The 10,430-nt window shown below is 40.4% G+C and overlaps 1 protein-coding gene across 1 annotated transcript in view; it reads right to left on the reverse strand.

The window, feature by feature from the left end:
• The window catches only part of lrpap1 (low density lipoprotein receptor-related protein associated protein 1), an 11,104-nt gene extending 2,824 nt beyond the window's left edge, over nucleotides 1–8,280 (reverse strand). The window contains exons 1-7 of the mRNA XM_047578446.1: nucleotides 8,005–8,280; nucleotides 6,752–6,896; nucleotides 4,297–4,427; nucleotides 3,217–3,337; nucleotides 1,812–1,967; nucleotides 833–915; nucleotides 127–303 (exon numbers count right to left, since the gene is read on the reverse strand). Coding sequence (XP_047434402.1) covers nucleotides 127–303; nucleotides 833–915; nucleotides 1,812–1,967; nucleotides 3,217–3,337; nucleotides 4,297–4,427; nucleotides 6,752–6,896; nucleotides 8,005–8,166 — 975 coding nt within the window. The 5' untranslated portion in view covers nucleotides 8,167–8,280. The remainder of the gene's footprint in view (nucleotides 1–126; nucleotides 304–832; nucleotides 916–1,811; nucleotides 1,968–3,216; nucleotides 3,338–4,296; nucleotides 4,428–6,751; nucleotides 6,897–8,004) is intronic.
• Nucleotides 8,281–10,430: the final 2,150 nt, after the last annotated feature.

A 10,430-nucleotide genomic window follows, 5' to 3' on the forward strand; every position in this document is an offset into this window, starting at 1 on the left:
AAAACCACCGGGACTAAGAGAGCATTTTGTTCTATGAATGGCACTGCCTTATTATATTTGTTTCTAAAGAAGTCTAGTACTCAGCCATTACCTCCGCTGTAAAAGAACCCTTTCAGCCCTACTTACCTTGTAGCCCATCTCCCTGGTTTTCTCTGACAGCGAGTTGTATTTTTCCTGGTTCCTCTTGATGTGCTCTTTGTCTCCTAAAGCTTCTACGTGTTGCAGCTTCTGATGAGACAGCTCCAGTTGCTCCTGGTAATGGCTGTGCTTCTCCACTTTGGTCTCAAAGTGATGCAGTTCCTCCTAAATGAACAAGAAAAAAGGAGGGCAGCAAACACAGAGGGGGTGTATGTTAGGTTCAAATTAAATTACATGGAAAGCTACACAGAGGAGCTGATATACAAGGGTCGACTTGAGAGGAAATAGCACCGGCAGGAATTCTAGCTGTAGGTTCCCTTGTAATAAATCTCACTGCGGAGCCAAATAGCTTTGGGGAAAAAAAAAAGAAAAAAGAAAATGAGTTGTTCACTGCATTCATCTGTGCATAGGACAAAGGGTGAAAGGAGCACAATGAGATATAGGAGAGTGGAACACTTGTGAATTTTAAATGTGTAATGCATAAAATGTGATCGTAATAAGTTGCACTCTCTGTTTCATGGCTCACCATTCAAGTGGTTCTTAACCACTAAGTACACAGGGAAAAAAACTGTTAATACCTAAGTTACCAAAGGAGCACTTCATTAAAAAGTTTCTGAGCGTTTGCACTCTGAAAGTTAGACAAAAGACAAAAAGTGTAAGTCCAATACAATGTCTCAAGGGATGTAAACGCTACCTTGAGAGAGTCCAGCTCGTCTGTGCTGAGGTTGGCTCTCTTGGCAGCCTCCCACAGTTCAATCACGCGAGGTTCCCGAAACTCTACACAGCGAGAACAGATAGAGGGGAAGATGAAGAGATAAAGGGTGTTTGGAGCCACAACAATGCTTAAGAGGGATGGAGCTCTGAGGAGGAGCTGTCACAGCAGATATTTCATGTGATACCATCGCAACAAAAAAAAAGCCAATCAGTTTTTATACACACACAAAATATCAAAGACCAAAACTGCTGGCATTCATATTACGGCTTCAGGCACCGTCGCACACTTCTGCTCAAAACAAGGTGGAGAGAAAAGCGAGAAGGAGATTAAGACAGTTTTGGGGAAGAGGAGGCAGAAAGTGAGGGTGGATGAGAACAAGTGGCTGAGTGCATGAAAGGAACGAAAGGAATCAGCAGAGGGTGCATCGCCTTCATCTAAACTCCGCAATAGACTCCCACTGAGCCCTCGAAGAAACTCTGCCGTAAGCAGAAAAGCAGTCGAACATGACCCTACAGAAATATAATCTGGACAAGGACAAACTGGTTTATATCCTTGATGCTGAAACACTTCTTTCCATATCTGAGACATATTCAATTGAAAACTAAAAGCACTGACATGGACCCATCGATATGGCAATATATCGCAATACTTTTTCTTCCAATACAATAATAATAATAATAGAAAAAGATACATTATTGCGATATTATGATATTGCAATATATCGCAATATCATATTATTGCAATAATGTATCGTATCGTGACTCAAGTATTGTGATACGTATCGAATCGTATCATATCATATCGTGAAGTCCTTGCCAATACCCACCCCTACTCACCACCTATGACAGGGCTGTGTTGTTATTAATTCAACTCCCAGTAATAGAGCCGATGAAAGAAACTCAGACTGAGAGTGAGATGCAAACGTGAACAAGCTAAGGGTGTGTTTCTGTTCTCTCACCACTGTCTTCAGTGAAGCCTTCGTGGCTGAGCTTACGGAGGCGCTCGAAGCCCTGGTTGAGGTCCCTCATCTTCAGCTTCAGCTCTGTGTGCTTCTGTTGCAGAACATGCTCCTTGGCATCACCCTCTAGGGGAGAGATCACGTTCTTGTGTATTTCTGTTGAGAGGAGCAGTCGGAGGGATGGAAAGGACGGGAGATGAATAGAACGGGAGGGAGGGAGTGGGGGGGCAGAGGAGATGAAAAGAGAAAAGCGAGAAGACAAAAGAAATTATGAAGAGTGAAAAATACAGAAAGCAAAATGAAGGGTGTCAAAACAATAAAAGAGAAAAGAAATGCAGCCTTTTATAATGAGTGGCAGCCATAAAATAACCTGTAAGGGTTTTATGACATTTCTTATAACTGGTTAGGTCTCCATATATCTGATTTATTTCTCTAAGAACCTTGAGCATCCTATGAGCTTTATCGTAATGGGTAACACCACGGAGCGGTTATGAGATTGCCGTCTGTCTGAAACTCAGAGGTGAGGAGGCAAAAATCAGACAAAGGCGTCAGGGTTGACGTTCGGATCAAAAGAGAGCGAGAGAAAAAAAACAAAAAAACAAAAACAGGAGAACCCAGACAGGATGGACAGAGGTGGTGGCGGTGGTGTGAAGGTGCACAGAGATTCCCCACAGGGCAGAATGTGACTGGCTCAATATCTAAACGCATCAGACAGGCAGAAAAGTACCCCTGGCTTATTTGGCAGAAACATAGTGCTGTGGAGCGCTTGGGGAAAAGTTCTGGCAAGAAACAGCTGCAAAGTATCAGTCACATCGGAAGGAGACGTGCCTGTCCTCCCCGTGTCTATCTGGAACACAGTGGGGCCTGTCAGCTCTGCTTAAAACTCACAGCGTGATGCGGTATGACAAGCACTGATAGAGCAGAGAGCAGTGGGTGGCAACATATGCCGTCTAATACCTGCTACCTACGTACATGACCACAAGACTGAACAAAGAGTTGGACCCCCGCACTATGAAACACTGAGATGCAGAACTGAATGTTCTTCTCGACTATTACTTAGCTTTGAAATCTGCCCTCGAAGCTAAATGATATAAACAGGTTATTAATACTCAGACAATAATATTTTGTTTTATTTATATTTAATTTTTTTGGTTTGGGGTTAAGAACAAACGTGGTATTAGACTTAAAACTGTGGTTGTATAAAAAAAGTAGTAGACATCATGAACAGAGCTGGGCAGAGCTGAGAGGAGATGCGTGTGCACTGTGCACTAGAGTACACAAACAACAGGGCACAGCAGCACAGTGGAGAACAGGGCTTAAGGCTTGTAAACCTGGTCGTAGATAATACCAATAAAACTAAACTCTGCCTGGCAGCAGAGCAAAGACAGTAATTCATTTAGCTCACCTTCAGTCCTGCTGACAGTGTCCACGAGGATGTTGTACTCGTGGGTCTTGTCCTTGTGGTGCTGGAACTCCCTCTTCAAGCTCAGCAGCTCCTCATTGGAGAACTTCCCAGAGGTCTTGGCCTGGTGGAGGAAGAGCCAGTGGACATAATGAAGAGACAGTCTCAAAGGCTGGTAATCCGAAAATCTACAGGATCAATGCTTGATACAGGAGCTGCTTGTTCAGATGTATGAGAAGGAGGAGGCAAGATCAATCAGGGCAATGTCTATGACATACACACCTGAAAATCTATCTGAGAGAACTCTAATAACACAAGACGTTCACCATTCAAGCACCGCTCTAGACGGAATAAAGAGGCATGTACGTATATGTCACCCTAGGGAGGCGTTTCTTTGTGTGAGACTGCATTAAAAGCAGACGTTTAGTGACTGCTTTTAAATGATTTGTGAAGACACGTTTAAACCCCACTCGAAAAGATAACGTTAAAACCAATCCCTGGAGATTGCTCATTTACAAACACAATTGATGATCATGTCGACGAAAACTTGTAGATTTGAGACTGACTGGTGGTTAAATAGTTTGGGACTTTGTTATAATTTGATCTACAGAGTCTAAAATAGTTTTTACCCAACTACTCCCCGTCACTGAAGCTATAAGAGTTGATTTTCACTCCTGTTCTTAAGTCAGACCCGTGGTCCAGACGGAGGAGACACACAGAGTCCCTCCAACCTTGGACAAAAAGTTCTGGGTACATACAGTCTGTTATGCATGTAGCAGCGGATATATTTATAGTCAGACAACACATTTCTTTTTGAAAATGTTTCTTGTTCACACAAAGGCGCAACATGAGAGCCGCAATCACAGACTACTGCTGGAACCGTGTAGCCATAACCTGAAAAGCCTTTGACCTTGTAAAATGTTCAGTGCGCCTGATCTTGTTTTTTGTTCTTTTTGAGGTTCGTGTCCTTATTTGATCTAACAGCCGTGGTGGGATGCACAAATCCCACAAAGATGCTGCAAATATAACGACATGAAATCAAAGCACCACATTTCAGTACTTTGTGTGTCATTGCGCACAAACCTTGTTCCAGAGTTTGTCCAGTCTCGGGTCATCAAATATGTCTCCCTCTTTGATGTCGTGGTCTTTCAGCGAGTTGCTCTCCAGGGTCCGTGTGTCTCTTTTCCCATCCATCCCATACTTGGCCAGAATCACTGCGTAACACAATCGCAAGACTTCAAACAAACGCTGCGGTGGATCATAATATATTCATATAAATTCACATGTAAAAAATAAACTAGCAGCATTTTAAACATGTGAATCCCCTGATGAGCACCCATAATCTTTCAACCCTCAATACACAAGTGGTCAACTAATAGGATGTCACTAATGAGAAGAGCACAGTTAATTATGATTAGCACTCATGTTTATACATGAATGAGACTGTTTTCATCTAGTGAGTCTAAATTAGCTTAATGTCTAAATAAATAAATAAAACTAATTGCACTACAGGTCCACATTCTAAGTCTGTTTGTTTCTTTTAATTATAACAATTAATGATCAAGAATAAAAAAAACTATATTGCTTTTGTACTGATTTTTTTTTTTCCCAGCAACAGACTAATTTGTTCACATAAGGGACTTGCCAAGTAAAGATAAAGCACTTTAAATTGAGTCAATGTGCATCCTGTGAGCTTAATTACAGGTCCTCCCCATTAACCTGTTGGGCGGTAGCACATCTGACTTGGATTTATGGAGGTTTGCAAACCTCGACTCGTGCAGGATGTTGGAATAACATCGCTAATAAAGGCCAAAAAAAAAAAAAAAAGTGTTTAGAGTTTCGGAGCAAACTAATTTCACTTTTTCTGTGACATTAAGAAGCGCACAGTCGGTGATACAGAGGTACTTTTCATCATACCGCTGCTAAAAAATAAATGTGATAAAGTTAAAAGTGTGATATTTAAAGATGAAAGTGAGGAAGAAGGGCTCCCACTTAACAGAACACCTTACTCAGCGGGACGCACAAACAAGGTAAACAGAGAAGAGCTCACGTGATTCTTGTTGTAAAAGGTCTGTGAAATTGAAAAGGAAGCACTTGAAGTTGGACTCTTGCTCTGAAGACGCTCTACTCTCATTATTCTGCTCCAGTAAACTGTTATTGCAGCAGCTTATTCAGCGCCACCTCAGCATTGTTGTAGCCATCAGTGTCACTGATTAACCACTGATCCTTCATTAGGAGTCTTGCCACATACAGAGGGCTAGTTGAAAATCCTCATAAACAAGAAGCTGCAGACAGACGGTCTCTGTGGTACTGCTGAACTTGTAGAATTTTAAAAATGTATGTTTTCAGCCCGACTCTTGACCTAAGTGATGTACAAAAAGTGTAAACAATAAAAGAAGCCTCTGGTCCCAGGTCAACTAATTTACTACAAGCAAGTTGTTTTGACTCCTGGCATGTTAAACCGAGCGCATCAGGAAGAAGCGCTATGGAGAGGAGAACACGGTCCATTGGGAAAAGATTACTTGAGGTCCTTCAAAGGAGCATGGAAAGGCTCATCTTCTGTGTCTAGAGCAGGAATGTTCCTCCAGTACTAAGGAGGGAGGAGGTCAGAGTGGACACTGCCACTGCTCTCTTTGCTAACTTTCAGGACTTGTGTGAAAATCTGTAGAAATACTTTCAAGCAGTAACTGGATACACTCTTTTGAACACGTTGCTACAGTCATGTGAGTCAGTGGTAGAGTATCAATAAGGAGTAAAAAAATTTGAGATGATTGAGTCCTGAATGAAGTCAATGATCTTTACGGAGCTTTCACTTGCTAAATACAATACATACATCAACACAGCATATAAATGAATATGTGCATTTAACCATGTCTTTGAGAAACAGCTGCATTTTGAAGATAGAGCGAAAGAAAAGCATTTCATCTATTTAATATATTTTATCTATGGATGATCGACATTATTTGTAGTCAAGTATACACATTTATTCTGTAATTAACTATTCTCGACCTCTGACAGTCCCTCACACTGTGTTTACAGAGAATTAGCATTTTCTTAACCTTTAATCAAACAGAAGGTTCCTCTCCGAACCTTCGGTTACAAAATAAAAGATTTGAGATCTTTTTTTTTTTTCTTAGTCTTTTATGAAATCCTGCATTCATAAGGGAGACGCTTCCATCTGTCTCTTACTGCCAGTGCCAGTACAGACTCTGATCACTTTAAAGTTAAGAGTCAGAACTTTTATAATTTATTCAGCTTACCCAACGATTAATTTAGCCTAACAAAAGGGATTTTAGAAAATTCTTCAATATTTTAGGTTTAGATACACCTGGTGTTCGTTCCCTTTTGGTATTTAGGAATAATACCACGTACTGATAACATTTAAAGCATAATTACTTTCCAGAATCATAAAAGCACCAGCACAGTATGGTATTTGCCAAGGTCACTGACTAAATATTCAGGGCAAAGAGGCTCAGGATGGAAGGAGGACACGATTCAAACTATTCTTGCCTGCACCAGTTTTCAGAGTGTGTCTCACCGTTGAAGTTGCGTCTGAGTTGGGCCTCTTTTTCCCCGTTTTCATCCAGCCCCTCCACCTTCGCTTTTTTCCACTGCAGCTCGTCTTTCTCCTGAATCTTAAGGTCACTGTGCAGCTCGGCCTGTCGGACCGGAGACAGCTGCATCTATCAAACCAAAATGAGCACATACCATTGTTTTTGTTAGACAGAACAAGGTTGGAAGTCTTCAGTCAGGGAAGAATATGTAGTGTCCTTAGATGGGCTTTAAGTGTTGTACACAACCATTAAGATCAGGTTGAAGAGTGGCCAGAAATGAGTTATTACTATGATCTCATGTTGCACATGCTGTTGGTTGCTCTGTTGTTGCTTGTATGGGACATATATAGCATGGAATAAAGTAACATGTATTTTAATAAATTGTCTACTGATGCCCATTAAAATTAAGCCCAAATCCATTTTTTTTTCATACTACATGAGACACTGAAACTGTGAGTATTTTCTGTAGTTTTAACTTACATATGGTACAAACTAACAAATGAATATGTGAACAGACAGAATAGATAACATGGCAATAACATAGCAAAGCACGGCATGTTAGCTATAGTTTAATTATGCTGTTGCTGTAATGGTCACTGGCGACCCTATACATACAAAGTCGAAGGTTGAAGCCTGAATATAACCCATGTTATTGAGCTATGTCGAGTTTTAAAATCAAATAGTCTGTAAGGTATAGAATTAAGGTTCAATCATCGTAACCTGTAACATGTAACTGCAAGTGTCTTAACTCTGGAGGTGATTGTCTCCAACTTCTTTCATGGTCTCGGAGTCCATGATAACTACCCCCCTAATTGGCAACGTACCTGTGCATGGTACTAAAGTAAATGTTCTTTCTACACTCACACTTGATCCCTCCGAACATTGGAGATTTATCAGACTGACAAAGTCAGTGCTTGACCTCAATGTCATCCCTCCTTAAAGTGGGGGCAGCTGAGGGGGTAGTTAACAGCAACAGCACCATCATCACAATCACATCTTAACACACACGTTTATCAAACTAACACCTGGTGAGAAGCTTGGTTCACTTTCTTTGTTGTAAATCTCCAATCTCCAAATAAAATCCGCACACCTGACACTTTTATACTGTGCGCCTGTGTGTGTGGGCGGCTCTTTAATCAAATACGTAGGTGTTTCTTCACTGTTCAAGGATGTAACCTAAACAATCTCTGCTGTATCTCTGCACATCTTTAAATCACACTTTCTGTCACATACGTACCCTTTTAGCTTTCTCCCAAACCTGGTTCAGCTTAGCTATCCTGAACTCCGTCGTCTGCCCATCACTGCCGCTCGGCTTGGGCTCATTCACATCTCGAGAATATTTCCCAGCCATTACACCCACGCCGAGGCACAGAGCCGCGAATAAACACTGCAGCCTCATTTTAAAATGTACTACACGCAACAACCAACAGAAGCTAGCTAAAAAGAAGAGCCGGACAACAGTGGAAACGAGCTGTTGTTTTGGCACGTTTGAGTATCACAAGTCATATGCTCAAAAGAGGGCGGATACTTCCTGAAGACGTGCATTCTGGGACATGTAGTTTAGCTCCGAGGCCTTTCCGTTACTAGTGAACGGGGTACGACTTTCGTTTGAATACAAATCCTGAAATGCCGCGCTGCTCGGTTACCTAGCAACCAAGCTGCAAAACCTGTGAGCAAATAGAAAGTCTCCACGCGTTTACAGGCTGGATGCTGCCCACATACAGTACGATGCATATATATGTCTATGGTAGGATGGACTGGTTTACAGTTATGATAAAGACATTTAGAGGGAATTTCATAGATTCATTATTAGAATATGCAAATCAACTCCCTCAAAAATTGTTTCATATTGAGTGAAATCTATGTTATTAATCATATATATATAAAAAATCATAACATCTGAATTAAAGCTTTAATTATTCCCAGTAGTAAGCCTGTAGGCTGTATAATATAAATCTGAATTTATATGACTACCCGGAGAGAACCCATTAAGACACAGGGAAAACATCCAGTTGGATTCAAACCCAGACCTTCTTGCTGTGAGGCAACTGTGCCGCCACATACATACCCAATTATTATTATTATTACTTTAAAATAAACCTCAGAATGTACATTTAATCTATATCCTGTTTTTTTTTTTCCTGCTTCATTATTTTATTATTTATGAGCATCCAAACCAAGCTAGTCAATATTTTGTTAAATTTCAAATGATGTATTTATAACTAATAAGGTTTTAAGACCTAGAGCAAATTCATACAGTATTATTAATTGCATTTGACTTTTCCACTGCATTATTATTTATATATACATTTTCATTTTACTGGATGTTTTTACACTGCACCATACATTTTTGTAAAGATGTCAGAAAAATCTGACACATAACCTCACCTGCACTATAAAGGAGTCAGAGAAATGCAAACACAACAAAAACCATGGCACGGATGGAATATGTAGACACTGCATATTCAAGACAGCCTAATGAGATCTGGAGATAGAATGAGCTTGGTTCACAAAAGCCTGGTATTTGTGATGCAGAGAACTGGTCTCCTTGGCAAAACTGTTTATGCGGCATTCATTCCAATACAGAATAACCGAACACAATTCAGTTAAACTATATTAAAATGGAAGAAAGAATAGAGAAAATCTGACGGACCAGCGAATGGGCAGACAGACACACTATATTATACTCCCTCGCCTTGAGAAAATAAGTTTAGAGCCTCATTGTCAATAAATCACATTCAGCTGAAACTGAACTCAAGTGAAAGCAAGAGAGAAAATGAATAATGGACTTGTGGAGAGCACCGACCAGCAACTCACAATCACTCAACAAAAGACCAAAACAAATCACATTATCTTTCTGTGTGGTTTTAAATCAGAAATATAACATCAATCACAAAAGTGTTTCCGTTTTTACCTGAGAGGAAAATTCTAATAAAAACTCCTATTCATAAAAAACAACTGTGACCTCAAATATAACCCAAATGTAATGTAAACAAATATAAATTAGTGGTTTGTGTCCTGACGTGTTTAGATGAACCCATACGGATGGTATGTATGTATGTGTGGGATGAGCCACAGAGACAAAGACCCCCCACTAACAACATTGTGTTGCCAGACACCACAGGACAACCTCAGAGGACACATGTGACACATTCTGTCCATTCTGAATCACAACTATTTTGGACGCAAAGGGGATACAATGTAAAGGCCTCCTGGTCATTTCACGATGTTTTCAAGTACCTTAATATTAAAACCCAATCTTTAAACCCAACAGGCAGAAGGTCAGTGAATACTAACTATCATTCTGTCCAATCCTTTTAGGACTTGAGCCTTTTGAAGATATGTTTTTTATAATATCTCTATAAACTGTTCAGCCCTTCATCACTTACCTCAGGCAGTGTTCATCTGCATATGTAAGGCACTATTACCTGGATTAGTTTCAAACTGTCCTGATCTTTCCAAGTCAGTATAACACCCCTGTTTCTCTCCCATATTTCATTTCTTTTTACTGGATCTCTGCATATCAGGTGTTGGCACTAACAAGCATCAGCATGCACCAGAGATCTGCCAAAGTTAATGAATGTGTGTCTTCTTTTAAAAACAGCCGGCTAGCTGAAAGGTCAACACCTCCTTGACAAAGACTCTGAGATTTTGTCATGAAAC

Source organism: Mugil cephalus, chromosome 2 (genome assembly GCF_022458985.1).
Source record: "Mugil cephalus isolate CIBA_MC_2020 chromosome 2, CIBA_Mcephalus_1.1, whole genome shotgun sequence".
NCBI classification, from domain to species: Eukaryota; Metazoa; Chordata; class Actinopteri; order Mugiliformes; family Mugilidae; genus Mugil; species Mugil cephalus.